Below are 27,399 nucleotides of genomic sequence, written 5' to 3'. Positions count from 1 at the left end.
TCTCAGGAAGAGCTCTACCCAAGGAAGGACTTAAGACTATTTTGGTGAGAAAACTTCCCTGCATCTACTGGGAATTCTCTTTATGGGTTGCCTGTTTAGCCTGTTAATGACCCTCACAGGGGGATTCAGGGAACTTTTCTTTCATTCTCTTATAATAGGTAGGCAATAGGTAGGACTCAGGAGAAAAAAAATCAGAATTCAAGCTTAGTGTATCCAGATGCACTGTGAGTGAATCCCAGATCCTCTCTAAGAAAACCTATAAGAAAAAAGACAATGATTTTGATTTCTGGAAATTATGTTTATTAACTGTGTTTTCCAGTAGTAATTAGGATGAAAACCTCTGAAAAACCATTGTATTATAGCAGTTTAGAGCAGGAGAGAAAAATATGGGATCTCTGTGGTCCTATTTGATGGACAGGAATTTGTTCTCATAGTCCATCATATGGGGGCAGGAACATGGGAAGGCTGAGACTGCATGCCTTAAATTGTTTGTAATAGTCCTTGGTGGGCAGATAGTTTATTTATAAAGAACTTGATCGTCATAGTAGATTTCAGACACCTAATCTGCAGTAGGTTAGTTTTTTTTTTTTTTTTCCAATAACAAGATAAAACAGAATAAAAGCCCATCTAGAATAATGCCTTATATACAGTACAGGAAAGATAACATTCTGATGGAGAGAAAAACCTTTGTAAACTGTACAGATAAGAAAAAAAATGTAAATGCTTTTCCAACACTTAACAGAAAAGTTTTTCTCAGATACTCAACAACTAATGGAATTAGTTTTGGAAATAGGATTTAGGCATATTGTCAGGGCAGGAACATGGGGCAAGTGGTAGCAAAATGAAAGAAGATAAGCCGAGTGGGAGGGAGAGTTTCCTTAGAAGAAAGTTTGAGTCCATAAAAGCCAAGCCAGGCAGATATAAAAGGGAGCAGGACGTTCCTATATATAACTGGCCCTGAAGATATGACTAAACATCTTCATTATTGGAGGGTGTAAAAGAAGGAAGAATGAGGAGGACATCGTGTCCCGAAAAGCATGGGTCCATTGTGGGGAAATGGTGGACTCAGCATGACAGTTGTCCATGCTCAGCAGCAGGGCTGGAAATTTGTGTCTTCATACTGTTAAGAGTAGACATATAGGTTCTAACAGGACACCTGGAGGCCAGCACGAAGGAAGTCGTGGCCAGCTATCAGGAAGGTCAGAGTCCTGTCCTGGTAGCACTTCACAATAAGCCGGATCAAACCAGACAAGTCCAAGATGGTGGATGCCACAACAGGAAACTCCTGACCAAATTGGGAAGAAAAAGTAGGAAACCCCGCTTCACACCCCAGGTAATGAATATTCTGCCCTCTGGTTAACAACTGTCAGTAAAAGAAAGAAACCCAACCCCCTGGGCATGCATCTCTCTCTCTCTCTCTCTCTCTCTCTCTCTCTCTCTCTCGAGCTCACAGCTCTCATATCTTGAGAGTGTACTTTTCACTTTAATAAACTTTCCCACCTGTGTCACTTGTCCACTGTCCTTGAATGCATTCTCATGACAAGTCCAAGAACTTTCAGCAACTCCTTTGAGTCTGGCTGGGTCAAGGCCCCAGGGCCCGAGGTCTCCCCAGTTCACCCAGCAACAATACCAAGGAGGGTTTGTAAAAAAATACCTAGGGGGGGCACCCGGGTGGCTCAGTTGGTTAAGCGACTGCCTTCGGCTCAGGTCATGATCCTGGAGTCCCGGGATCGAGTCCCACATCGGGCTCCCTGCTCGGCAGGGGGTCTGCTTCTCCCTCTGACCCTTCCCCCTCTCATGTGCTCTCCATCTCTATCTCATTCTCTCTCTCAAATAAATAAATAAAATCTTTAAAAAAAAACCCTAGGGTATCATAAAGTCAAGCAGTGGAAAAATACAAGGGCAACTAGGAATTTTTTAAAAATTTGTACAATAAAAGAAATATAATCTTTGTATACTTTGTATATTTGGCTCTATAGTGAGCACTATTTACATGGTAAGGGAAAAGGTCTTTCTGAGTTGCTGGAGTAACTGGAGGTAGAGATATTGTTGGGTGACATCTGGGCACTGCAATCATTATTGCCACCTGACAGATTCTGGCTATATTGTAGGGATGACCAAAGGGTCCAGAATTTATAAACATTCCTTTACACAACAGTGCATACATTTGTGTGTGTGTGTGTGTATGTGTGTGTGTGTGTGTAAATTCTTCTGATTAGCTTGAGTATAAAAGCATGGCTCACAAAAGATGAGTTGCTATGATATAGAAGGACCCACTCCAGTATTCTAATGTGGGGCTTGATCTCAGGATGCTGAGATCATGACCTGAGCTGAGATCAAGAGTCAGACATTTAACCAACTGAGCCACCCAGGCACCCCTGCTTCTGCTTTCTTTGGTTACCTCATTTCCAATAAAATTTTGTAAAACTTTGCTAATTAAATCTTACTCAACCATATGTAAATGTTGCATGAAGTTTTCTCAAGGCATTTGTTGTTTGCTAGTTATAAACTAGCAAAGCTATAAGCAGTGATAATTTGGCATCGTTTCCATTAGTTTCATATTTCTTTTTCCTTTTCGGCATAAATGTTCAGATAAATGGACATTAGATGTTATATGTGTGCTTTGTAAAGTCTTAAGTGTATTGTATATAACACCTTCCTAAGACAATGCTGAATGAAGATGGTCACAGAGCCATATTGTAATTAATTAAAGAAATGACATTTTTGTGCTCTGTCGGATGTTGAAATAATTGTTTATCTTTAAAAAAATTTTATATATTTATTTTAGACACAGAGAGAGGGAGACAGAGAAAAAGAGACAGAGAGAATGCAAGTGGGGAGAGGGAGAGTGACAAGCAGACTCCATGCTGAGTGTGGAGCCTGATGTGGGGCTCAATCCCATGACCCCGAGATCATGACCTGAGCCAAAATCAAGGGTCGGACACCCAACTGCTGAGCCACCCAGGTGCTCCAATTGTGTTTATCTTAATAAAATTTGTGTTCTGGCATAATTTACAATTTTAGAGCTTGGAAATATGTAAAATCTTTCCCATGGAGATTAATAGTATAATAGTTTAATTGACTTATAATAAATGGCCTTAAAGTTTTTTGTTTTTAAACACATTGCCCTCGGGGCGCCTGGGTGGCTCAGTCGTTAAGCGTCTGCCTTTGGCTCAGGTCATGATCCCAGGGTCCTGGGTTCGAGCCCCACATCGGGCTCCCTGCTTGGCAGGAAGCCTGCTTCTCCCTCTCTCACTCTCCGAGCTTGTGTTCCCTCTCTCGCTGTGTCTCTCTCTGTCAAATAATTAAAATCTTTTAAAAAAAATAAATAAACACATTGCCCTCATAATAGCGGGAAGGTGCTCTTGTTTAAAAGTCTTAAAAGAAACAGCCTTGATGCAGGTTAGTTGGGTCCAAGGACCCAGAAGAGGTCCTGCAGGCCCAGCCAAGAGGGTCCTTGGCTTCGCATAGGATGGAAATCAAACACAATCTGAGAGAAGTAAGAGCAGACAACTATAGATACAGAGCATCTGGGAGATTTGGAAAGGAAAGGGAAGGAAAATGAGTGTCGTCTTTGCTTGAGACCTGGGGTTTTTATTGAGGACAATTGTCTGGTGCACCTGTCTTCTCAGTAATCCAGAAACAAAGTGTTAGGTGTCCTCCATAAATCACTTATGCCCTGGAGCCAGGGATCTTGATGAGTCATTGGTCTTGGTCTTGGAAAACTTTCATGAAGACCCTGCTCGGTCCTTAGATATTATCTGTTGCGTTGGAAGACTCCAACGAAATCATTAAATCCTTGACCTTTACAAGGAGGACACACACTATCTGTTCTATAACACCTGTGTAAGGGAGGGGTGTAGGTCCTGGCAAGAATAGAAGCAGGAAAAGGAATGAAAAAGGAGTTTTTCATGGATCGCTTTAGTTTCCCTGTCTCAGCCTGATCCCAAATCCTTTTCCTGATTCCATGTAGCCTAGAGACTCTCCTTCCCCTACCCAGGGAGAAATCTGGAAGTGCATTTTCTTGAACTGGTGAACCATAGATGTTTTTCATGCAAAGCTGAGGGAGCATGAGTGAGCCACCCAGTTTCTAGAAAACTGGGATTATCAAAGGACGCATACCGAATCTCTAGGCTCCTCTCCCTGCTCAGCGTCTAGAATGCTCCAATCATTCTTCCTAATCCTGGGGAAGAGGGAGTGTAGCTCAAGAGCCCCTGGATCCTGGGGTCCCAAACAGACTAGGTTCTGCGACTGACAAAACCCAAAGGCAGAGAAATGAGTGGTGGTGAAACAAGAAAGGAATTTATTTCAGTGAGCGGACTAATGTCTCAAAGACTGTCTCCAAAATGCCAAAAATACTTCCAGGTTTATGTGAGGAAAATGTGGGACAAAGTCGGTGGGTACGTGCAGGTAGGCAGTGAAGGTTAAAAGCCATCAAAGTCTTGGAATCAATCACCGGTAGGATCTTGCTGCCTCAGGGCAGTTCTTGTTGCTTGAAGGGGTAGTTTTGGTTCCCATCAGGGGATACTTGGCTCTATGGATCTTCTTCCTGAGCTGGAAAGCTGGAAAGAAGAACCCAACTAAAAAGTTTGAGGTCAGAATGGAGGCAGCCAAAGTCCTCTTTCAGGAGGACAGTTCTTACATAGAACAGTATCAAAGCTTGGCTTTGATACAAAGAAGCTACTAGCTTGGCTAGTAGAAGCCATGCCTCTGAAGCTATTCTCAGGAGTATTAGAACCTTCACGGTAAAACAGAGCCTTCCCACACTGGCGACCTCCAAGAAGAGCCTCTTGGGATAAGGTGGAGACATTTGCTTGGCTTGCAAACATGCAATAAAGGCAAATCATGGTGGCTATCCCATTGGCAGGTCTAGCTGTGTAGTGGGGTGCTCTGACAAGTCTTTGAGGATAGAGTGGTTCTGAAGACTGGCAGAGGAGAAGCTAAATGAAACATTCAACATTCCATTCAGCAAGCTTCTTTGCCTGTTTCCGTGTCTGTTAAGTGGGTATAATAGTGATACCACCCTCAAAGGACTGTTGAGGCTTAGTAATTAAATGAGTCAACGGATTAACAAAGTATTTACAGTAGTGCCTGGCACACATTAAGTGCTTGCGGGTTGTTTTGTTTTCTAATTGTGTTTTTTGGTTTCGAAGATACAAGTGCTGCTGGGACTTCCAAGATGTGGCACACTTTAGGGAAAGGGCTATTAACATTTAGCCTTAGACCCTTTTCCCACGCTATACCTGGATATGTGTTCCAGGCCCAGCCTGGAAACAGATTTCAGCTAAGGGCCCAGCAGCCTTCCCTGTGAATAGTGGGTCCTTCATATTAAGTTGAAGGAAACAGGCAAAGAAGCTTGCTTCTGCTCACACAGCTAAGAAGTGGTACAGCCAGGTTTCCGGACCTACGTAGTCCATGCTCTCCACCAATACACAGTTGGCTGCTCAGGTGATGGGCCCCACACCCCCTCACTGCCGCGCAGCCACAGAACCTAGGCAGCTTTGGCAGTGGTCCCTTTAGGACCTGGAAGAGCAGCCAGGAGGGGAAAACGCCAGGGAACCCTGGGTGATTCCAGGGATTGCGACCGTTCCGTGGCCTGAGCTGGCCGGGCGACATCCCCCGGAGGGGCTACCGAGAGAGGGCGCTGCAGGACCCGAGCCTAGAGCCCGCAACTCTGGCGCAGTCTCGGAGAGTAGGGATAGTGGCTGTAGCACCTGGGCTAGGGAACCACAGAGACGAGCACGTTTTCAGGTTCCTAGAGAGGAAGGGAAACTGCCCTACGGGCTTCCGGCGGAGCGTGTCCTAAGCTTTCCCGGGAGCGCTAGTTCGCCGCCTTTCCACGCGTTCCCAGCGTCTGCGGCGCGCCGCGTTAGCGGTCGCTTGGGCTCCGGGTCCGGCTAACGGGGTCACATCCCGTCGGCGTTCTCCAGTACCCGGTTCCCCAATCCCTGTGCCTCTGGGGTGAGGGGGTACCGGGGCAGAGGGGGCCCCGGGCGGACAGACGGCATTTGCCGGGTGCCCGGCCGCAGCAGCCCTACCCGTGCCTCTTTATTTTCTCTTCAGTCTCACCTCGAACCCCAACGGCGCTCTGTGAAGTGGGGACCCCAGCCATGCTCCAGATCACGTGGTGCCAGGTGAGCGAGCATCCTCTCTGCTCCGTTGCCCTCCTTACCCGCCCTCCCACCCTTAGATGTCAAGAGAGAGCAGATGTCGGTCGCTTTATCGGGGTTTAAGCTCGAGCACAGGGGAGCAGCACAAAGGAAAGAATCCTTAGGCTTACTCTCCGAGGAGAGGTCAAGGAGAATTTTGTAAAGATCCTTAGGTGGGAAGAGAGTGCGGTCTAAGCAAGTAGAGGCGGGGATTTATTCGCACCTACACACTTAGAGGTCATGTTTCTTCATGCATCACTTGCGTAATGAATTTGTTAAATCTCCAGCCCTGGGCATGATTTTTAGTATTGTAATGAGGGAAAAGGTCGTGAAAGTTCAGCGCTCGGGTCGATCTTGGAGGAGACTGGTTTGGACCGGTCGGGGCTTTCTCCTTAGCCGGTGCTTTGCTCTGCAAGTTAAGTGACAATAACCAGTAGGGGGCGCCTGGGTGGCTCAGTCGTTAGGTGTCTGCCTTCGGCTCAGATCATGATCCCAGAGTCCTGGGATCGGGCCCCGCATCGGGCTCCCTGCTCAGCAGGGAGCCTGCTTCTCCCTCTCCCACTCCCCCTGCTTGTGTTCCCTCTCTCGCTGTGTCTCTCTCTGTCAAATAAATAAAATCTAAAAAAAAAAAAGAAAAGGCCAGCAGGCAGCAGGGAGTTTCAGAGGTGCACGTGGGACTTGTTCCCGAGGTTCCTGTTTCACAGGCTTGTGGCTTTCATTGTGTGGCTGTCACTATCAGGTGTGGGAGGAGGAGCTGAGAGGGATGGAGAGATGAGAATGCCCAAACTAAGATACAGTCAGGATAGAAAGGCAGGTGTGGGGGATTGATTGGGATAGAGTTGAAATCAAGGCTGAAAAGTAGAAATCTGCATCACTGCGTACAGCGAAGACCTTTTTCACCTCTGTCCACAAGATTGGAGCAGTCTTTCCTTGGGTAAAGTAATTCTAGTATTTTTTTTGGTAGACCCTATTGGATTTTTTACGTAGACATGCCATCTACAAATAAAGACATTTTACTTCTTTCTTACTGTCTGGATACCTTTTATTTCTTTTTCTTGCCTAACTGCACTGGCTAGAACCTTCATTTAATGTTGAGTACAGGTGGTGAGGGCAGATACCCTTATCTCATTTGTGATCCTAAGGTGAAAGCATTCAATATTTTACCATTAAGTATGATCTCCATCATAGGTTTTGTTTTGTTTTGTAAATGCCCTTTATCAGATTGAGGATGTTCAATGCCTAGCTTGCTGAGGATTTTTATTAAGAATGGTTGTTGGATTTTGACAAATGCTTTTTCTATGTTGGTTTAGAGGATCATATGATTTTTCTGTTTTAGTTTCTTACTGTGGTGAATTACATTAATTTTTCAAATGTTCAACCAACCTTGTACTCCTTGGATAAAAACCACTTGGTCATGATGTGTTATTCTTTTACTATATTTTCGATTCTCTTTTGTTAAAATTTTGTTTAGAATTTTTGCATCTATGTTTGTAAGAGGTATGGGTCTGCAGTTTTCTTTTCTTGTCATCTCTTTGTCCCATTGAATGAGTTGGGAAGTATTCTGTCCACTTCAATATTTTGGAAGAACTTTTGTAGAACTGATTACATTTCTTCCTTAAATGTTTGGTAGAATTTACCAAAACCACTTAGGTATGGAGTTTTCTTTCTGTTAAGTTTTAAAATAGAGTTTCAGTTCCTTTGGTAGATACAGGGCTATTCTATTTCTCTTTGAATGAGTGTTGGTAATTTGTCTCTTTCAAGAAATTTGTCTATTTTGTGTGCCTGGGGGGCTCAGATGGTTAAGCATCTGCCTACAGCTCAGGTCATGATCTCGAGGTCCTGGGATTGAGCCCCACATTGGGCTCCCTGCTGAGCGGGGAGCCTGCTTCTCCCTCTCCCTCTGCCTGCCACTCCCCCTGCTTGTGCTCTCTGGCTCTCTAATAAAAAATATAAACAAAAAAAAAAACCTTAAAAAAAAGAAATTTGTCTATTTTATCTCAGTTGTAGACATTAATGGTATAAAGTTGTTCAGAGGGCGCCTGGGTGGCTCAGTTGGTTAAGCGACTGCCTTTGGCTCAGGTCATGATCCTGGAGTCCGAGGATCGAGTCCCACATCGGGTTCTCTGCTCAGCAGGGAGTCTGCTTCTCCCTCCGACCCTCTTCCCTCTCGTGCTGTCATCTCTCATTCTCTCTCTCTCAAAAATAAATAAATAAATAAAATCTTTAAAAAAAAAATAAAGTTGTTCAGAATATTTCCTTATTATCCTTTTATTATCTGCAGTGATGTCACCTTTTTTAGAACTAATTTTGCTAATTTATTTCTTCTCTTTTTTCTGATTAATCTGACCAGAGATTTATAAGTTGCATTTATCTTCACAAAGAACCAGTTTTTGGTTTTGGTGATTTTCTCTATTGTTTCTTGTCTATTTTATGTCACTGGCTTCCATTTCGATCTTTATTTTGTTCTACTTAGTTTTTGTTAAATTTGCTGTTCTTTTTCTAGATTCTAAAGGTGAATCTGAGGTCACTGATTGAAGACCTTTTTTACTTTTAAATTTTGTTACACAGGCATTTAATACTATAAATGTCTTCCTAAATACTGCTTTAGCATCATCCCTAATTTTGGTACATTGTGTTTTCATTTTCCTTCAGTTCAAAACACTTTCTGCATTCCTTTCTATTTTATTCTTTGATCTATGTGTTAATTAAGAGTGTGTTCTTTAGTTTATAAATATTTGGGAATTTTCCATGTGTTTTCTCTGTTACTTCTAATTTAATTCTGTTGTGGTTAGTGAACATTCTTTGTATGACTTGATTTCTTCTTTTATGATCCAGAATATGGTCTGCTTTACAAAGTGTTCCTTGGACACCTGAGAAGAATGTGGATTTTGCTGTTGTTGGGTGTTCTGTAAATGTCCATTAAGTCAAGTTGGGTAATAGTATTATTAATGTTTGCTATATCCTTGTTGAGAGGGGTTATTGAAATTTCCAGCTATAATTATGGATTTATTTGTCTGTTTCTCTTGCAGTTTCACTATTTTTTGCTTCATGTATTTTGAAGCTCTGTTACTAACTTCATAAACATGTAGAATTGTTATGTCTTCATGATGACCTAATCCCTTTATGGTTATAAATGACTTTATCTCTTAATATTCTTTGTTCTGGGGCGCCTGCGTGGCTCAGTTGGTTAAGCCTCTGACTTCAGCTCAGGTCCTGATCTCAGGGTCCTGGGATCGAGCCTGTGCTGGGCTCTGAGCTCAGCGGGGAGTCTGAGGATTCTCTCCTCCTCTCCCTCTGCCCCTCCCCCTCCCCGCACTCTCTCTGAAATAAGTAATCTTTAAAAAAATATTCTTTGCTCTGAAATCTACATTGCCTTAAATTAATATAGCCACTCCAGCTTTTTCTTTGACTAGTATATATTTTATTTACATCTTTTTGCTTTTAACTTATTGTCTTTACATGTAATATGCATTTCTTTCTTTTTTTTTTTTTTTAAAGATTTTATTTATTTATTTATTTGTGAGAGAGAGAGAATGAGAGATCGACAGCACGAGAGGGAAGAGGGTCGGAGGGAGAAGCAGACTCCCTGCTGAGCAGGGAACCTGATGTGGGACTCGATCCTGGGACTCCAGGATCGTGACCTGAGCCGAAGACAGTCGCTTAACCAACTGAGCCACCCAGGCGCCCTGTAATATGCATTTCTTGAAGGCAGCATATAGTAGGCCCTTGCTTTTTAGAAAATCTAATCTGATAATGTTTACCTGTTGGGATGTTTAGATTTATGTATTTTGGCATAATTATTGATATGGTTAGATTTGAGTCTGTCATCTTTGTAATTGTTTTCTAATTGTCCTTTCTTTGTTCCCTTTTCTCCTGATTTTCCACCTTCTTTAGGACTAATGGTGTGTTTTGTTCCATGTTTTACTCTTTGTTGGCTATATATAAACTATAACTTTGTGTTACTGTTTTAGAGATTGCTGTAGGGTTTGTAGTGTGCATCTTTAATTTATCAGTCTACCTTCAGTTACTTGTCCATTAGGCTTTTCAAAGTTCTCTCATAGCTCCCTGATGGCTCTGTCCTTTTGGCCTTCAGGCTTTTTCTCTGTTTCCTTTTGGTTGGTTTTTATTGCTAAGCCTTCAAGTTCACAAGTTGTTTTTTTCTTTTTCTGCAATGTCAGATTTGCTGTCAATCCCATGAATTATATTTTTCATCTCAGACATTGCAGTTTTCATATCTAGAAGGTTGATTTGGGCCTTAAAAAATACATCTTTGGGGTGCCTGGGTGGCTCAGGCAGTTAAGTGTCGGACTCTTGATTTCTGCTCAGGTCATGATCTCAGGATAGTGAGATCCAGATGCATCAAGATCGAGCCAAGTGTAGGGCTCCACACTCAACTGGGAGTCTGCTTGAGATTCTCTCGCTCTCCCTCAACCCATCCCCCCCAGCTCACGTGCGTACACGTGTTCTCTCTCTCTCAAATAAGTAAATCTTTAATATATATCTTCCTTGTCTCTAGTTAACTTTTGAACATTTGGAGTGCATTTATAATAACTGCTTTAAGGTCCACTCTGCTAATGCTAACATCTGTCAGTTCTGGGTTGGTTTTGATTGACTGGTCTCATCATAGGTCACATATTCCTGCTTCTTTGAATGCCTAGTAATCTATGATTGAATGCCAGATATTGTAAATTTTACCTTGTTTGATTCTAGATTTTTTTTATAGTCCTCAAAATATTCTTTTTTTTTTTTTTAAAGATTTTATTTATTTGACAAGGACACAGTGAAAGAGGGAACACAAGCAGAAGGAATGGGAGAGGGAGAAGCAGGCTTCCCACTGAGCAGGGAGCCCGACGTGGGGCTCGATCCCAGGACTCTGGGATCATGACCTGAGCCAAAGGCAGACGCTTAACAACTGAGCCACTCAGGCGCCTCTCTCAAAATATTCTTAAAAAAATTTTTTTAAGATTTTATTTTTAAGTAATTTCTACCCAACATGGGGCTTGAACTTAAAACCTCAAGATCAAGGGGCCCCTGAGTGGCTCAGTCGGTTAAGCACCTGACTTCGACTCAGGTCATGATCCCAGGGTCCTGGGATCGAGCCCCACGTTGGGCTCCCTGCTCAGCGGGGAGTCTGCTTTTCCCTCTCCCTCTGCCTGCCTCTCTGCCTACTTGTGCACGCGCTCTCTCTCTCTCTCTGTCAAATAAATAAATAAAATCTTAAAAAAAAAGAAGAAACACCTCAAGATCAAGAGTTGCATGCTCTACTGAGTGAGCCAGCCAGATGCCCCTCCCCCAAGTATTCTGGGATCTTCTCTGGAATAAGGTTCAGTTTACTTGGAAACAATTTGATCCTTTCTGGCCCTGATATTTATGATTTGCTAGTAGAACCTGGAGTGGTGCTCAGCCTAGGAATAATTATTCTCCACTACTGAGGCAAGAGTTTCCTGAGAGCTCTGTCCAATGGCCTATGAATTATGAAATTTTCCAGTGTGGATAGTGGAAATAGGCACCGTTTCTGGCCCTGTGTGAACGCCAGGCATTGTGCCCTTCAGTCCTTTCAAATGATCCTTTCTCTGGCTTTGGGTAGTTACCACACACCTGTGCCCTGGTCATTCTGTTGAATACTCTAGGGAGCCCTCTGCAGGGAATTAGGTTTCTCTGTGCACCTCTCTTCTCTATGGTATTCTGTCCCGAACTCGGCTGTCTTGGTCTCCTCAGAATACACCAGGGAATCGGCCGGGCTCTGCCTCATCTCCCCCTCCCTGTCTTGCAGCCTGGAAACTCTTTCAAGGTAGTAAACTTGGCAAGTCATAGGGCTCACCTCTTTATTTCCCGTCCCTCTGGGATTGTTGTCCTTCATTGCTGTCACCCAGTATCTGATAACTTGTTTTGTGTAATTTGTCTTGGTTCGGGCAGAATAAACCCAATCCCTTTAACTCCATCTGAACGAGAAGCAGAAGTTTTCACTCAGCATTTTTATTTTTTATTTATTTTTTATTGTTATGTTAATCGCCATGCATTACATCATTAGTTTTTGATGTAGTGTTCCATGATTCATTGTTTGCGTATAACACCCAATACTCCATGCAGAACGTGCCCTCTAATACCCATCACCAGGCTAACCCATCCCCCCCTCCCCCTCCCCTCTAGAACCCGCAGTTTGTTTTTCAGAGTCCATCATCTCTAATGGTTCCTCTCCCGCTCCGATTCCCCCCCCTTCATTCTTCCCCTCCTGCTATCTTCTTTTTTTCTTAACATATATTGCGTTATTTATTTCAGAGGTACAGATCTGTGATTCAACAGTCTTGCACAATTCACAGCGCTCACCATACATACCCTCCCCAATGTCTATCACACTGCCACCCCATCCCTCCCACCCGCCCCCCACTCCAGCAACCCTCAGTTTGCTTCCTGAGATTAAGAATTCCTCATATCAGTGAGGTCATATGATACATGTCTTTCTCTGATTGACTTATTTCGCTCAGCATAACACCCTCCAGTTCCATCCACGTCGTTGCAAATGGCAAGATCTCATTCCTTTTGATGGCTGCATAATATTCCATTGTATATATATACCACATATTCTTGATCCATTCATCTGTCGTTGGACATCTTGGCTCTTTCCACAGTTTGGCTATTGTGGACATTGCTGCTGTAAACATCGGAGTGCACATACCCATTCGGATCCCTACATTTGTATCTTTGGGTTAAATACCCAGTAGTGCAATTGCTGGATCGTATGGTAGCTCTATTTTCAACTGTTTGAGGAACCTCCATACTGTTTTCCAGAGTGGTTGCACCAGCTTGCATTCCCACCAACAGTGTAGGAGGATTCCCCTTTCTCCACATCCCCGCCAACATCTGTCATTTCCTGACTTGTTAATTTTAGCCATTCTGACTGGTGTGAGGTGGTATCTCATTGAGGTTTTGGTTTGGATTTCCCTTATACTGAGCGATGTTGAGCACTTTTTCATGTGTCTGTTGGCCATGTGGATGTCTTCTTTGGAAAAATGTCTGCTCATGTCTTCTGCCCATTTCTTGATTGGATTATTTGTTCTTTGGGTGTTGAGTTTGATAAGTTCTTTATAGATTTTGGATACTAGCCCCTTAACTGATATGTCATTTACAAATATCTTCTCCCATTCTGTCTGTTGTCTTTTGGTTTTGTTGATTGTTTCTTTTGCTGTGCAAAAGCTTTTTGTCTTGATGAAATCCCAATAGTTCATTTTTGCCCTTGCTTCCCTTGCCTTTGGTGATGTTTCTAGAAGAAGTAGCTGTGACTGAGGTCGAAGAGGTTGCTACCTGTGTTCTCCTTTAGGATTTTGATGGACTCTGTCTCACATTTAGTCTTTCAACCATTTGGAGTCTGTTTTTGTGTGTGGTGTAAGGAAATGGTCTCATTTCATTCTTCTGCATGTGGCTGTCCAATTTTCCCAACACCATTTGTTGAAGACACGTTTTTCCATTGGACATTCTTTCCTGCTTTGTCAAAGATTAGTTGACCATAGAGTTGAGGGTCCATTTCTGAGCTCTCTGTTCTGTTCCATTGATCTATGTGTCTGTTTTTGTGCCAGTACCATACTGTATTGATGATGACAGCTTTGTAGTAGAGCTGGAAGTCCAGAATTGTTATGCCGCCAGCTTTGCCTTGCTTTGCTTTTTCAACATTCCTCTGGCTATTCGGGGTCTTTTCTGGTTCCATACAAATGTTAGGATTATTTATTCCATTTCTTTGAAAAAAGTGGATGGTATTTTGATGGAGATTGCATTGAATGTGTAGATTGCTGTGGGTAGCATTGACATCGTCAGAATATATTTCTTCCAATCCATGAGCCTGGAACCTTTTTCCATTTCTTTGTGTCTTCCTCAGTTTCTTTCATGAGTATTTTATAGTTTTCTGAGTACAGATCCTTTGCCTCTTTGGTTAAATTTATTCCTAGGTATCTTATGGTTGTGGGTGCAATCGTAAATGGGATTGAATCCTTAATTTCTCTCTCTTCTGTCTTGTTGTTGGTGTATAGGAATGCCACTGGTTTCTGTGCATTGATTTTATATCCTGCCACTTTACTGAATTCCTGTATGAGTTCTAGCAGTTTTGGGGTGGAGTCTTTTGGGTTTTCTACATAAAGTATCATATCATCTGTAAAGAGTGAGAGTTTGACTTCTTTGCCAATTCGGATGCCTTTGATTTCTTTTTGTTGTCTGATTGCTGTGGCTAGGACTTCAAATACTATGTTGAATAGCAGTGGTGAGAGTGGACATCCCTGCCGCGTTCCTGACCTTAGGGGGAAAGCTCTCAGCTTTTCCCCATTGAGAATGATATTGGCTGTAGGTTTTTCATAGATGGCTTTTATGATATTGAGGTATGTACCCTCTATCCCTATACTCTGAAGAGTTTTGATCAAGAAAGAATGCTGTACTTTGTCAGATGCTTTTTCTGCATCTGTTGAGAGGATCATATGATTCTTGTTCTTTCTTTTGTTAATGTATTGTATCATGTTGATTGATTTGTGGATGTTGAACCAGCCTTGCAGCCCAGGGATAAATCCCACTTGGTTGTGGTGAATAATCCTTTTAATGTACTGTTGGATCCTGTTGGCTAGTATTTTGGTGAGAATTTTTGCATCCATGTTCATCAATGATATTGGTCTGTAATTCTCCTTTTTGATGGGGTCTTTGTCTGGTTTGGGGATCAAGGTAATGGTGGCCTCATAAAACGAGTTTGGAAGTTTTCCTTCCATTTCTATTTTTTTGGAACAGTTTCAGAAGAATAGGTATTAATTCTTCTTGAAATGTTTGGTAGAAATCCCCTGGAAGCCATCTGGCCCTGGGCTTTTGTTTGTTGGGAGATCTTTGATGACTGCTTCAATTTCCTTAGTGGTTACAGGTCTGTTCAAGTTTTCTATTTCTTCCTGGTTCAGTTTTGGTAGATGATACATCTCTAGGAATGCATCCATTTCTTCCAGGTTATCTAATTTGCTGGCATATACTTGCTCATAATATGTTCTTATAATTGTTTGTATTTCTTTGGTGTTGGTTCTGTTCTCTCCTCTTTCATTCATGATTTTGTTGATTTGGGTCCTTTCTCTATTCTTTTTGTTAAGTCTGGCCAGGGGTTTATCAATCTTGTTAATTCTTTCAGAGAACCAGCTCCTAGTTTCGTTGATCTGTTCTACTGTTCTTTTGGTTTTTATTTCATTGATTTGTGCTCTGATCTTTATGATTTCTCTTCTTCTGGGTTTAGGCTTTATTTGCTGTTTTTTCTCTAGCTCCTTTAGGTTGTAGGGTTAGGTTGTGTATTTGAGACCTTTCTTGTTTCTTGAGAAAGGCTTGTGTTGCTATATACTTTCTTCTTAGGACTGCTGTTGCTGTATCCCAAAGATTTTGAACAGTTGTGTTTTCATTTTCATTGGTTTCCATGAATTTTTTAAATTCTTCTTTAATTTCCCGGTTGACCCATTCATTCTTTAGTAGGATGCTCTTTAGCCTCCATGTATTTGAGTGCTTTCCGACTTTCCTCTTGTGGTTGAGTTCTAGTTTCAAAGCATTGTGGTCTGAAAATATGCAGGGAATGATCCCAATCTTTTGGTACCGATTGAGACCTGATTTGTGACCTAGGATGTGATCAATTCTGGAGAATGTTCCATGGGCACTAGAGAAGAATGTGTATTCCGTTGCTTTGGGATGGAATGTTCTGAATATGTCTGTGAAGTCCATTTGGTCCAGTGTGTCATTTAAAGTCTTTATTTCCTTGTTGATCTTTTGCTTAGATGATCTGTCCGTTTCAGTGAGGGGGGTGTTAAAGTCCCCCACTATTATTATATTGTTGTCAATGTGTTTCTTTGCTTTTGTTATTAATTGGCTTATATAATTGGCTGCTCCCATGTTAGGGGCATAGATATTTACAATTGTTAGATCTTCTTGGTGGATAGACCCTTTAAGTAGGATATAGTGTCCCTCCTCTCTCTTATTACAGTCTTTGGTTTAAAATCTGATTTGTCTGATATAAGGATTGCCACCCCAGCTTTCTTTTGGTGTCCATTAGCATGGTAAATGGTTTTCCACCCCCTCACTTTCATTCTGTGGGTGTCTGGGTCTAAAATGAGTCTCTTGCAGACAGCATATCGATGGGTCTTGTTTTTTAATCCAGTCTGATAGCCTGTGTCTTTTGATTGGGGCATTTAGCCCATTTACATTCAGGCTAACTATTGAAAGATGTGAATTTAGTGCCATTGTATTGCCTGTAAAGTGACTGTTACTGTATATTGTCTGTGTTCCTGTCTGGTCTATGCTGCTTTTAGGCTCTCTCTTTGCTTAGAGGACCCCTTTCAATATTTCTTGGGAGGGCTGGTTTCGTGTTTGCAAATTCCTTTAGTTTTTGTTTGTCCTGGAAGCTTTTTATCTCTCCTTCTATTTTCAGTGACAGCCAAGCTGGATATAGTATTCCAGGCTGCATATTTTTCTCATTTAGTGCTCTGAATGTATCATGCCAGTCCTTTCTGGCCTGCCAGGTCTCTGTGGATAGGTCTGTTGCTAATCTAATGTTTCTACCATTGTAGGTTACATATCTCTTCTCCTGAGCTGCTTTCAGGATTTTCTCTTTGTCTCTGAGACTTATAAGTTTTACTATTAGATGTCGGAGTGTTGGCCTATTTTTATTGATTTGAGTTGGGTTCTCTGTGCCTCCTGGATTTTGATGCCTGTTTCCTTCCCCACATTAGGGAAGTTCTCTGTTATAATTTGCTCCAGTATACTTTCTGCCCCCCTCTCTCTTTCTTCTTCTTCTGGGATCCCAATTATTCTAATGTTGTTTCGTCTTATGGTATCGCTTATCTCTTGAACTCTGCCCTCGTGATCCAGTAGTTGTTTCTCTCTCTTTTTCTCAGCTTCTTTATTTTCCATCATTTGGTCTTCTATATCGCTGATTCTCTCTTCTGCCTCATTTATCCTAGCAGTTAGTGCCCCCATTTTTTTTTTTAAAGATTTTATTTGTTTATTTGACAGAGAGAGGCACAGTGAGAGAGGGAACACAAGCAGGGGGAGTGGGAGAGGGAGAAGCAGGCCCCCACGCGATGTGGGGCTCGATCCCAGGACCCTGGGTTCATGACCTGAGCCGAAGGCAGATGCTTAATGACCGAGCCACCCAGGCGCCCCAGTGCCCCCATTTTTGATAGCACCTCATTAATAGCCTTTTTGATTTTGACTTGGTTAGATTTTAGTTCTTTTATTTCTCCAGAAAGCCTTTCTCTAATAACTTCCATGCTTTTTTCAAGCTCAGGTAGTATCTTTAAAATCATGATTCTGAACTCTAGGTCCGACGTTGTACTAATGTCCGTATTGAGTAGGTCCCTGGCAGTTGGTACTACTTCTTGTTCTTTTTGTTGATGTGATTGTTTCAGTCTTGTTATTTTGTCCAGAGGAGAATAGATGAGTGAGAGAACAAAAGGCTAACAGGGTTATAGTGTCCCCAGAAAATATACTCTAAAGAAATCAGAAAAGACCTGAAACCAGGGGAAACGAAAGGGAAAGAAAGAAAAAAGAAAAAGAAAAAAAAGATAAAAACAAACAAAAACAGAACAAAACAAAAAAAACCAGAATATGATGAAATATGTTCAGGCTGGTGCATAGATCAGTGCCATACACTAGATTTTGGGTGTATTTTGGTTTGTTAGAAGAAAGTGCCTCCCAAAATTTTAAAGAAAAACTTATATATGTACAAAAAAAGGGTTGATACTATGAAGGAATGGAATGTGACTGTAAAGAGGAAAATTATAAAAAATTTTATGAAAGGAATTGGTAAGTTGTTTGAAAAAAGAAGGAAGAGTTTTTAAAAAAAGAAAAATGGGAGAGAATGCGATCAGGCAGGAATTAGAACAAAGCCATACACTAGTGATTTAGGGCATATTTTGATCTGTTAGAAGGAACTGTATCTCAAAATTTTAAAGGGAGAACAACTTATATATATGCCAAAAATAAGGGTAACTATGAATGGATAGAATATGACTCTAAAAATGAAAAATAAAAATGTTTTTTAAAAAAGGAATTGATAAGATGTTGGTTCAAAAAGGGGAAAAAAATTCAGAAAAAAAGACAGTTAAAAAAAATTAACTTTGAAAGACTAAAGAATCATGGTAAAACCATGAATTCTATGTGCAGTATTCTCCTAGCGCTGGAGTTCTGCCATTCTCATTGATCGGTAAACTTGGTGTTGGCTGGCTGTTCTTGCCGATCTTCTGGGGGAGGGGCCTGTTGCCGTGGTTCCCAAATGTCTTTGCTGGAGGCGGAATTGCCCCGCACTTGCCTGGTCTGGGCTGAATAATCTGCTCGGGTTTGCTCCCGGGAGCTTTTGTTCCCTGCAAGCTTTCCGTACAGCTTTGGAGGATGAGAGTGAAAATGGTGGCCTCCCAATCTCTGCCCTGGAGGGGCCTAGAACTTAGGGCCCCGCTCCTCAGTGCGCCCGCAGAGAAAAGCAGTCACTCTGGTTTCCCCCGGTGTCCGGCCGCACTCCGTGCTCACCCGGCCTATGACCGAGCATTTCTGTCTCTGGCACCCGACCCCGTGTGGAGTCTCCAAACCCAGCAGATCCCTGCAGTGCGTTCCCGTGCCGCTCCTCCCGGGGGAGGAAGGGGAGTCTCCCCGGATCTGCCGCTTGTTGGGTCCCTGCTGGAGGAGCAGTGGCCCAGCTGTGCCGAGGATCACGGTTTATGGCAACCCCGAGCTGAGAGCCCGCGCCTCGGCTCTGTCTCTGCAGCCGGCTTCCCCGCTCCAATACCTGGGAGCTCTGCCGCACTCAGGCATCCCCGGTCTTTCTGTGACCCCGAGGGTCCTGAGACCACACTGTCCCCCGAGGGTTCCACCCCCCACTTAGCCACTGTGGCGACGTCCCTCAGCGAAGCCGACTTCTGAAAGTTCTGATTTTGTGCTCCGCGGCTCTATCACTTGCCAGAAGCGTCCGACGGAGGTCCCCTCCCCTGCCGTCTATTCTCCTGAATATCGCCTCAGATTCACTTCTCCGCATGTCCTACTTTCCAGAAAGTGGTCGCTTTTCTGTTCAGAGTTGTTGCTATTCTTTTTTTCCATCTCCTGTTGAGTTCATAGGTGTTCAGAATGGTTTGATCCCTATCCAGCTGAATTCCTGAGACCAGACGAAATCCAGGTCTCCTACTCCTCCGCCATCTTGCTCCGCCCCTTTGTTTTTTATTTTTTTTATTTTTTATTTTATTTTTTATTTATTTATTTTTAAAAGATTTTATTTATTTATTTGAGAGAGAGAGAATGAGAGATAGAGAGCACGAGAGGGAAGAGGGTCAGAGGGAGAAGCAGACTCCCTGCTGAGCAGGAAGCCCGATGCGGGACTCGATCCCGGGACTCCAGGATCATGACCTGAGCCGAAGGCAGTCGCTTAACCGACTGAGCCACCCAGGCGCCCCTGTTTTTTATTTTTTAAATTAATTTATTTACTTGAGAGAGGAGAATCCCAAGCAGACTGCCTACTGAGTGTGGAGCCCGATGCAGGGCTGATCTCATGACACCGAGATCACCATCTGAGCAGAAATCAAGAGTCTGAGGCTTCGACTGAGCCACCCAGGTGCCCCTTCACTCAGCATTTTGAAAAACAATTCCCCGTTTACTTTCACCATGTGGTCTGTTGTCATCTTGACTCCCCAGTCTGGGTGGGTGGGTGGGTGGGTGTGTGTGTGTGTGTGTGTGTGTGTGTGTGTGTGTGTTTCCTGCTCTGAAAGTGTTTAGGATTTTTTTTTAATGTTCTCATTTTTCCGAGACTTCTCAGTGATATACCTTTGTGTAGGTATTTTTCATTTACTGCCCTAAATACTTGTGGGTCCTCTCTCCTCCTTGGTGCTTTTAAACAGATAGAATATTTTGCCAAGTTTTAATAAGCAGAGCACACTTAAAAAATCCTGGGCTCATCCTTGGTTTTGTATGATGATCAGCCTCCTTTTTGTTTGCTTCCCCCTCTGCCAGCAGTTAACATTCAGCTTTCTCTGCTTTTCTCATTTAGTTATCTACATTCATCCTTTCTGCCTTCTAAAATTCTCTGAACTCCCTGGTCTGCTTTGACTCTTCTCCTCTTGGGCCATTATATTGGTGTCACTTTAGTGGGATCAGGGCGGGAGTGGAGATTAGTACAAAAGTGTGGTGGGCTGTGTTTATACAGATGTTCCCTGTGCGTGTGCACAGAAAACCCATGGAAAGGAGCCAGAGTGACCAACGGGCACATAGAGCAGGGCCCGGCAGAGTCAACACAGAGGTCAGCAGGGGAAAGAAGGGCTGTTTGTGGGGATGACCACAAAGGGGTGCAGTGGGTCTTGGACTTTTCCTGTAGATGAGGGTGATGTTGGCTGAGGGCTGGCCCCCTTGGGGAGTTCGGGGCACTGGAGAACTGTCCTTGGCAATACCACCACACCCGGTAGGTCTCTGCCCCAATACTTAGGCTCCTCTGCCTTCACACAGGGCTTGAGCAGGAACCTGTTGTTTCAGGAGCCAGTGACCTTTGAGGACGTGGCCGTGTACTTCACCCAGAATGAATGGGTTATCCTGGACCCTTCACAGAGGGCTCTGTACCGGGAGGTGATGCTGGAGAATTATGCAAATGTGGCTTCCCTGGGTAAGGACTCTCTTCTCCCTGCTGTTGTCTGCCTCTGCCATTTGTGCATCCTGGCTACTTTCTTCCTTAGATATTGTGGCCTCTCTGATAACCCTCATGGGCAGTTGCTCCAAAGGCTGAGCTCCTCAGAGGCTGCTGGGTGGGGAGAGTTTTGGGTTCCCAGGTTTAGAAATCTGCTGTCCCTCTGGCCCTGGGAGGGGCTCTGCCCCATGCATGAAGGGAAATGAAGAGCTCTTGGGAGCTCGGCAGAGCCCTTTGCCTCTGTCTTCCAAGTTCCCTGAAGAAGATCTGGGACTCCCTCATGCGAGTGGGGGGTTATTCCAGGACTCTGCCCCTGTTTGTGGGAATTTTCTGTCCTCTAAGATAGCACAGGCTGACTTGTCTTCATTTCCCTCCCTGGCTCAGTGAAGAAAGGTACAGACAGCCAAGAGGAGACCTCGCTTCCTGATTCCCTTTACTTTTTGTTCCTGTTTCTTTTTCCTGGGCAGCTTTTCTATTCACCAGACCTGTTCTGGTCTCCCAGCTAGAGCGAGGGGAACTGCCATGGGGCCTGGAACCCTGGGAGCCTGCAGGCAGGGAAGCCCTCAGAGGCATCTGTCCAGGTGAGCATGAGAACCTACCAGCTGTCTTTTTTGCTTAGCCTGCTTTCCTATTTTCACATTTGAATGTGTGTGAAGTGTTTCTTCTCTTGTGAGGCTGTTTTCTTTCTTCTGGAATCATTACATGTGATTCTGCGTTCATGGTGGTAGCCCCTCTTAAATGAGGAAGGGCCAGTCTCTTTCAGGAAAGGCATGGCTGCAAGGTTTCTGTGGATGTTCATCTTTGCCTCTCCACCTCACCACCTGCTAAGGGACACCATTGTGTGACTGAGCGAGCAGCTCTTGAACCATGAAGGCTCTTTTGAGCCCTGTCTTGTGGAAAGTTTATTTTTCTGCCAGTTTGTTGTTGCAGAGATGAGGATGTCTACCACCTTAGAAGGAAAATAGGCTTCTGGGGCCTATCTAGCCATCCACATATTCACAGAGTATATTATTTCTATGGGAATTTTTTTTTTTTTGAAGATTGTATTTATTTATTTGATAGAGAGACATAGTGAGAGAGGGAACACAAGCAGGGGGAGTGGGAGAGGGAGAAGCAGGCTTCCTGCAGAGCAGGGAGCCCGATGTGGGGCTCGATCCCAGGACCCTGGGATCATGACCTGAGCCAAAGGCAGACGCTTGATGACTGAGCCACCCAGGCACCCCTGGGAATTTTTTTTTTTTTTTTTAAGTAAACCCTACACCCAATGTGGGGCTTGAACTTAAAATCCTGAGATCAGGAGTTGCATACTCTACTGACTCAGCCAGCCAGGCTCCTCTCTGGGAAACTGAGTTATGAGTTCCCAAACACTTCCTTAAATAAAAATAAAAAATAAAATAAAATTTTATGATTTAAAAAATTATTTAAAAAAATAAAAAAATTCTTTTTCGTAATGGAAATTTTCACACATAGGCAGACACCAGCACAACACACCCCATGATTCCCTTGCCTCAACACCCACCTGAAGCCTGTAATTTTTCCCCTACAGACACTTAAAAAAACTTTGATTTTAACAGCTGAAATTTTGAAACAAAACTTATTATAAAAGAAAGGTCAATGGCTTCCTCATTTTGAAAGGTATTGATCTGAGAATTAAAAATAACAACAGTGTATTTTTTTTTTTTTTTTTTTGCCTTTTTTACTTTGTTTCACCCCTATTCTGCCTGGAAAAATTTCATGTGCTCTTCAGACTCTTCTCAGAGAATGTCCATAAATAATGCACAACTCCCCCCACTCCAAGCCTTGTGTTAAAGTTCTGCCTTTCCCAGGACTTCAGCCTATCTGGGTAAAGAGCATTTTTTAAACAGTTTGCTTGTAAACACAAGAGGTTGCCACGGCCCAGTGCTGAAGATTATATTAACCTGCAAAAGGCCTTAATAGGAGAGGGAAAATAGCTTTTGGTTTTCTCTGTTTCACATTCCTGCTGTCATATTAAACTATATGCAGTGTGCAGCAGTTTAGGAAAAGCACAAGTGTCATTACCAGGTCCTCCCTGAGGCTTATGTCCGTTCTTGGAAGGGTTCTTCACACGTGCAGTGAGTGCTCTTCTTTTTAGAAGCAAGCCTCCATGTCTTCCCCTTTCTTTGCCGCTGCTGTCGTGTGTTAGCCCACCATAGTCCTCTTAGCCATCACATTGGAGGCTGCTGCTTTACTAGCATCAGCTTGATGACAGAGACCATTCTCTTTTCAAAGATTATGACTTGGATAATGTAAAAAATAAGCAGCTTTTAAGGAATCAATTGTGGGACCCTTTGTAGTTCGAGCTGCTTGACCTGCCCCTTCTTCAATCTGGTGGTCTTCCTCTGACCTTGGGGTCTGTAGTCATCATTTTTCCATACCTTCTTACCTCACCCATTCACTTGGGAGAAAGCGGTTGGTCTTTCCACCCTAGTAGGTAACAGTCTTGACTGTTTTCCCATCTTTACACTCTTTATGGGAATGCCTCTCGGCCTTGCTTGCCACCCACCCATAGTGTCTTCATTTCACTTGTGGGGCTCTGCTGTGTGGTGGTCTTCGGTAGCCATTTTGTGTGCCTATAGGAAAATAGCCACTTGATCCTTTTCCCCTTCAGCACTATCAGAGGCTGACACCTTTTTTTTTTTTCCCTGTGATCTCAGGGGGTGAGACCAGAGCTGAGAAGGAAGAATCAACTCCAAAGGAACACATTTCTAAAGAAACGGAGTCCCACGGACTGACATTAGGAGGGCTGCCAGGGAATGTTCCCCAGCGCCTGGACTTTGGGAGCAGCCCAGAGCAGCGGCATGGTCACTGGGTAGCTAAGAAGGCCAAGTCAAACCGGAGAGATTTCACAGATGGGCCAGCCAGCCATCACGAGGCCTGCACTGTCGGGAGTGGGGAGCAGTGTGAGAAATCTGGGGAAAACGTTAGTGTCAGCACGCAACTCAGTACGGATCAGACAGTTTCTAGTGGTCAGCTATCATACGAATGTAGAAAATGTGGCAGATACTTCAGTCGAGTGGCGGATTTTCAGGGATGTCACACTGGTGAAAGGTCTTTCAAATGCAAAGAATGTGGAAAAGCCTTCAGATACAACTCATTACTTATTCGGCATCAGGTAATTCATACTGGAAAGAAACCATTTAAATGTAAAGAATGTGGGAAAGGTTTAAGTTCAGACACGGCCTTGATTCAGCATCAGAGAATCCACACTGGAGAGAAGCCCTATGAATGTAAGGAGTGCGGCAAGGCCTTCATTAGCAGTTCTGTTTTCCTCCAGCACCAGAGGTTCCACACTGGGGAGAAACTCTATGAATGTAACGAATGTTGGAAGACTTTCAGTTGTAGCTCAAGCTTTATCGTCCATCAGCGAGTGCACACTGGGGAGAAGCACTATGAATGTAAAGAGTGTGGGAAACGGTTAAGCTCCCCCACAGCCTTGACTCAGCATCAGCGCATTCACACCGGGGAGAAACCTTTTGAATGTAAGGAGTGTGGGAAGGCCTTCAGTCAGAAAATCACCCTGGTCCAGCACGAGCGAGTTCACACTGGTGAGAAACCGTACGAGTGTGAGGTGTGTGGGAAAACCTTCAGTTGGTGTGGGCGATTCACTCTGCATCGGAAACTACACACACAGAAGATACCTGTGCAAGAGTAGGGTTGTCTGCAGCTGGGTGTGCTGTGCCTCCTTGTTTCTCCCCACTCCGTTCTTCGCCAGCACATTCTTTACAGTTAGAAAAGAAGAAACAAACCCCCAAACTCAGATGTACAAGGAAATGTAACTGGCTGATACTCTGTGGAGTTTGTGGTGTCCCTGAGTGCCCTGCAAGATGAATGAGGGATGTGTGGGAGGGCCTACATCAGAGGACACCGCTGTGAATTATCAAAACTCCAGGCTTTAAGAGGAGATCTTAAAAAGGTTCTAGAGAAAACAAAAGATCAGGTATAAGAATGCATTAGATTTCAGAACAGCAGTCTTGAAAGTTAGAGGACAGTGGTGTATTCCTGCAAAATTCTAAGGGAAAATAAGTTCCACCCAGTGTTTAGTACCCTCAAGTGAGAGCTTAGTATAAACTTAGATTTTGAACCTTTATCTCCCATGCATCCATTCTCAGGTGTGCAACACTACACAAGGGGTCAACCAGAAAGGAAACCCTATCACAATCTATATTAGGAGTCTTCTAGACTCAGAAACAGAGGGCCCTTGTCCATGTGGAGCCATCTGTATTTTGGAGGATATTCCTAGTAGGCTGCAAGTTTTCAGAGACCTACCTCAGGTGCAGTGCCCACCCACTACTTACTCTGTAGTTACTTATTGCTCAGTTGTAGTCTGTGCCTTTGCGAAAGTTGGGGTATATATGTACCCTTTGAGTCAAATGCAAGGCCCTATTTATTCATCCATCTCGTTGCTCTTCCAAGTGACCCTCACAGCAGGAAGCATTTCCTCGCAACTTCATTTAGTTCTATTTTACCATGGAAGAAGTGTCCGTTATTTTCTGTTACCAGTAGAGATGAGGGGAGATATAAACGTGTTCTGTTTTAGCATCCCCCTTTTGCAAGCTGCTTGACTTCGGCCACTGCAGGAAGCAGAGTAGTGGATAATATTACAGAGCCAGGCTGACTTTGGTATGAGCCCAGGTGTGTTACCTTGGTTAAGTACAGACCCTACTAATTTCCTTATCTGTAAAATCTGGATGACAGTCTACCTCAGGTTTGTGTTGAGGATTAATTGCATTAATACACATAGGAGTGCTTAGAACAATGGAACCTAATAAAAGTGTTACTTATTATAATACCATTGCTAAGTGTTGACTTATGTATACACCAGTGAAATAGTCACCATAGTCAAGATAATAAACAGAGCCATAACCCCCCAAAATTGCTTATGCCCCTTGGTAATCCCTCTCTCACAGCTTTGCACAGCAACTGCTGATCTGCTGTCACTTGGTTGAGTTTTGCTTTTCTAGGATTTTATATAAATATCCCATCATATGTATTCTTTCTGGTCTGTGTCTTTCAGCATAAATTATTTTGAGGTTTACCTATGTTACATATTCATTGTATCAGTGGTTCTTTTTTTTTTTTTTGGCTGAGTAGTAGTCCACTATGGAAATACCAAATTTGTCTGTTCATCTCTTGATGGCCATTTGGGCTGTTTCCAGTTTTTGGTTATTACAAATAAAGCTGCTATGAACATTTGTGTTTAAGTCTTTGTAATGACATATGCTTTTATTTCTCTTGGGTAATTAAGAGGAGTGGAATGTCTGGGTCATAAGGTAGGTATATATTTACATTTTTATTTTTTTATTTTTTATTTATTATTATTTTTTAAAGATTTTATTTATTTGACAGAGAGACAGCGAGAGCAGGAACACAAGCAGGGGGAGTGGGAGAGGGAGAAGCAGGCCTCCCGCGGAGCAGGGAGCCAGATGTGGGACTCGATCCTAGGACCCTGGGATCATGACCTGAGCCGAAGGCAGACGCTTAACGACTGAGCCACCCAGGCACCCTATATTTACATTTTTAAAAAAGATTTTATTTAAGAGGGAGAGACAGCATGTGCACACACAGGTGCGGGGTGGGGGGGGAGAGGGACAAGCAGACTCCCTGCGGATCAGGGACCCTGGACGCCCCGACGCAGGGCTCGATCCCAGGACCCTGGGATCATTACCTGAGCTGAAGTCAGATGCTCAACTGGCTGAGTCACCCAGGTGCCCGCCCCAGTATATATTTACATTTTCAAGAATCTTAAACCTCTACAAAGAAGTTGTACCATTTTATATCCGTACCAGCATTGTATGAGAGTTATACTTCCAAGACATCTTTGGCTATGCTTAATATTGTTTTAAATTTTAGCTCTTATAAAGTATAATGCTGTCTCATTGTGATTTTACTTTGCATTTCCCTAATGACTAATGATGTTGAACATATTTTCATGTGCTTATTTGCCAGTGTCCGTATCTTTTGCCTATGTTTTTATTGGGTTGTTTTCTTTTTATTGATATTTGGGAGGTCTTTTGGGGGGTGGGGGGGCTCTTTATATATAGTGGATACAAGTCCTTTTCCAGATACGTGATTTCTAAACATTTTCTCCCAGCATGTGGCTTGCCTTTTCATTCTCTCTCTCTCTTTTTTTTAAGATTTTATTTGAGATTTAGTGTGCATGGGTGGGATCGGGAGAGAGGGACAGGAAAAGGATAAACTCCCCGCTGAGCGGGAAGCCTGGTGCGGGGCTCAGTCCCAGGACCCCGGGATCATGACCTGAGCCGAAGGCAGACGCTTGACGATGGAGCCACCCAGGCGCCCCAGTTACTGTAGTTTAAGTGTTGAAGTCACACAGTGTTAGTGTTCCTATTTTGTGTTCTGCCAAAGTTGTGGCCATTCTAATTCCTTTGCATTTCACAGGAATTTTAGAATCAGTTTGCAGATTTTTACAAAACATATCCTCAAATTTTGATAGATATTGTATGGACTCTTTAGATTAATTTTGGGGAGAATTCACATCTTTCTTAACTGTATAGTCTTTTAACTCAAAAACATGGTAAGCCTCTCCTTTGGATCTTCATTTCAGCAGTGTTTTGTGATTTT

At 43.3% G+C, this 27,399-nt stretch overlaps 1 protein-coding gene across 4 annotated transcripts in view; it reads left to right on the top strand.

Annotated features, from left to right (window-relative positions):
- Positions 1-1,315: 1,315 nt before the first annotated feature.
- The window catches only part of LOC112832942 (zinc finger protein 621), a 44,493-nt gene continuing 18,409 nt past the window's right edge, over positions 1,316-27,399 (top strand). The window contains exons 1-5 of one of the 4 annotated variants that reach the window (XM_073901669.1): positions 1,316-1,333; positions 6,064-6,134; positions 20,649-20,775; positions 21,264-21,377; positions 23,472-26,018. In XM_073901669.1, coding sequence (XP_073757770.1) covers positions 6,111-6,134; positions 20,649-20,775; positions 21,264-21,377; positions 23,472-24,469 — 1,263 coding nt within the window. In that variant the 5' untranslated portion in view covers positions 1,316-1,333; positions 6,064-6,110 and the 3' untranslated portion in view covers positions 24,470-26,018. Of the gene's footprint in view, positions 1,334-5,786; positions 6,135-20,621; positions 20,776-21,263; positions 21,378-23,471; positions 26,019-27,399 lie in introns of those variants that run through there. The other 3 variants (XM_073901681.1, XM_025883825.2, XM_025883832.2) reach the window with 3 other exon arrangements.

The sequence above is a fragment of the Callorhinus ursinus genome, unplaced genomic scaffold (genome assembly GCF_003265705.2).
Source record: "Callorhinus ursinus isolate GAN/ISIS: 27379988/994484 unplaced genomic scaffold, GSC_fseal_2.0 scaffold1, whole genome shotgun sequence".
Lineage (NCBI taxonomy): Eukaryota > Metazoa > Chordata > Mammalia > Carnivora > Otariidae > Callorhinus > Callorhinus ursinus.
This window is presented reverse-complemented; position numbering and strand designations above follow the sequence as displayed.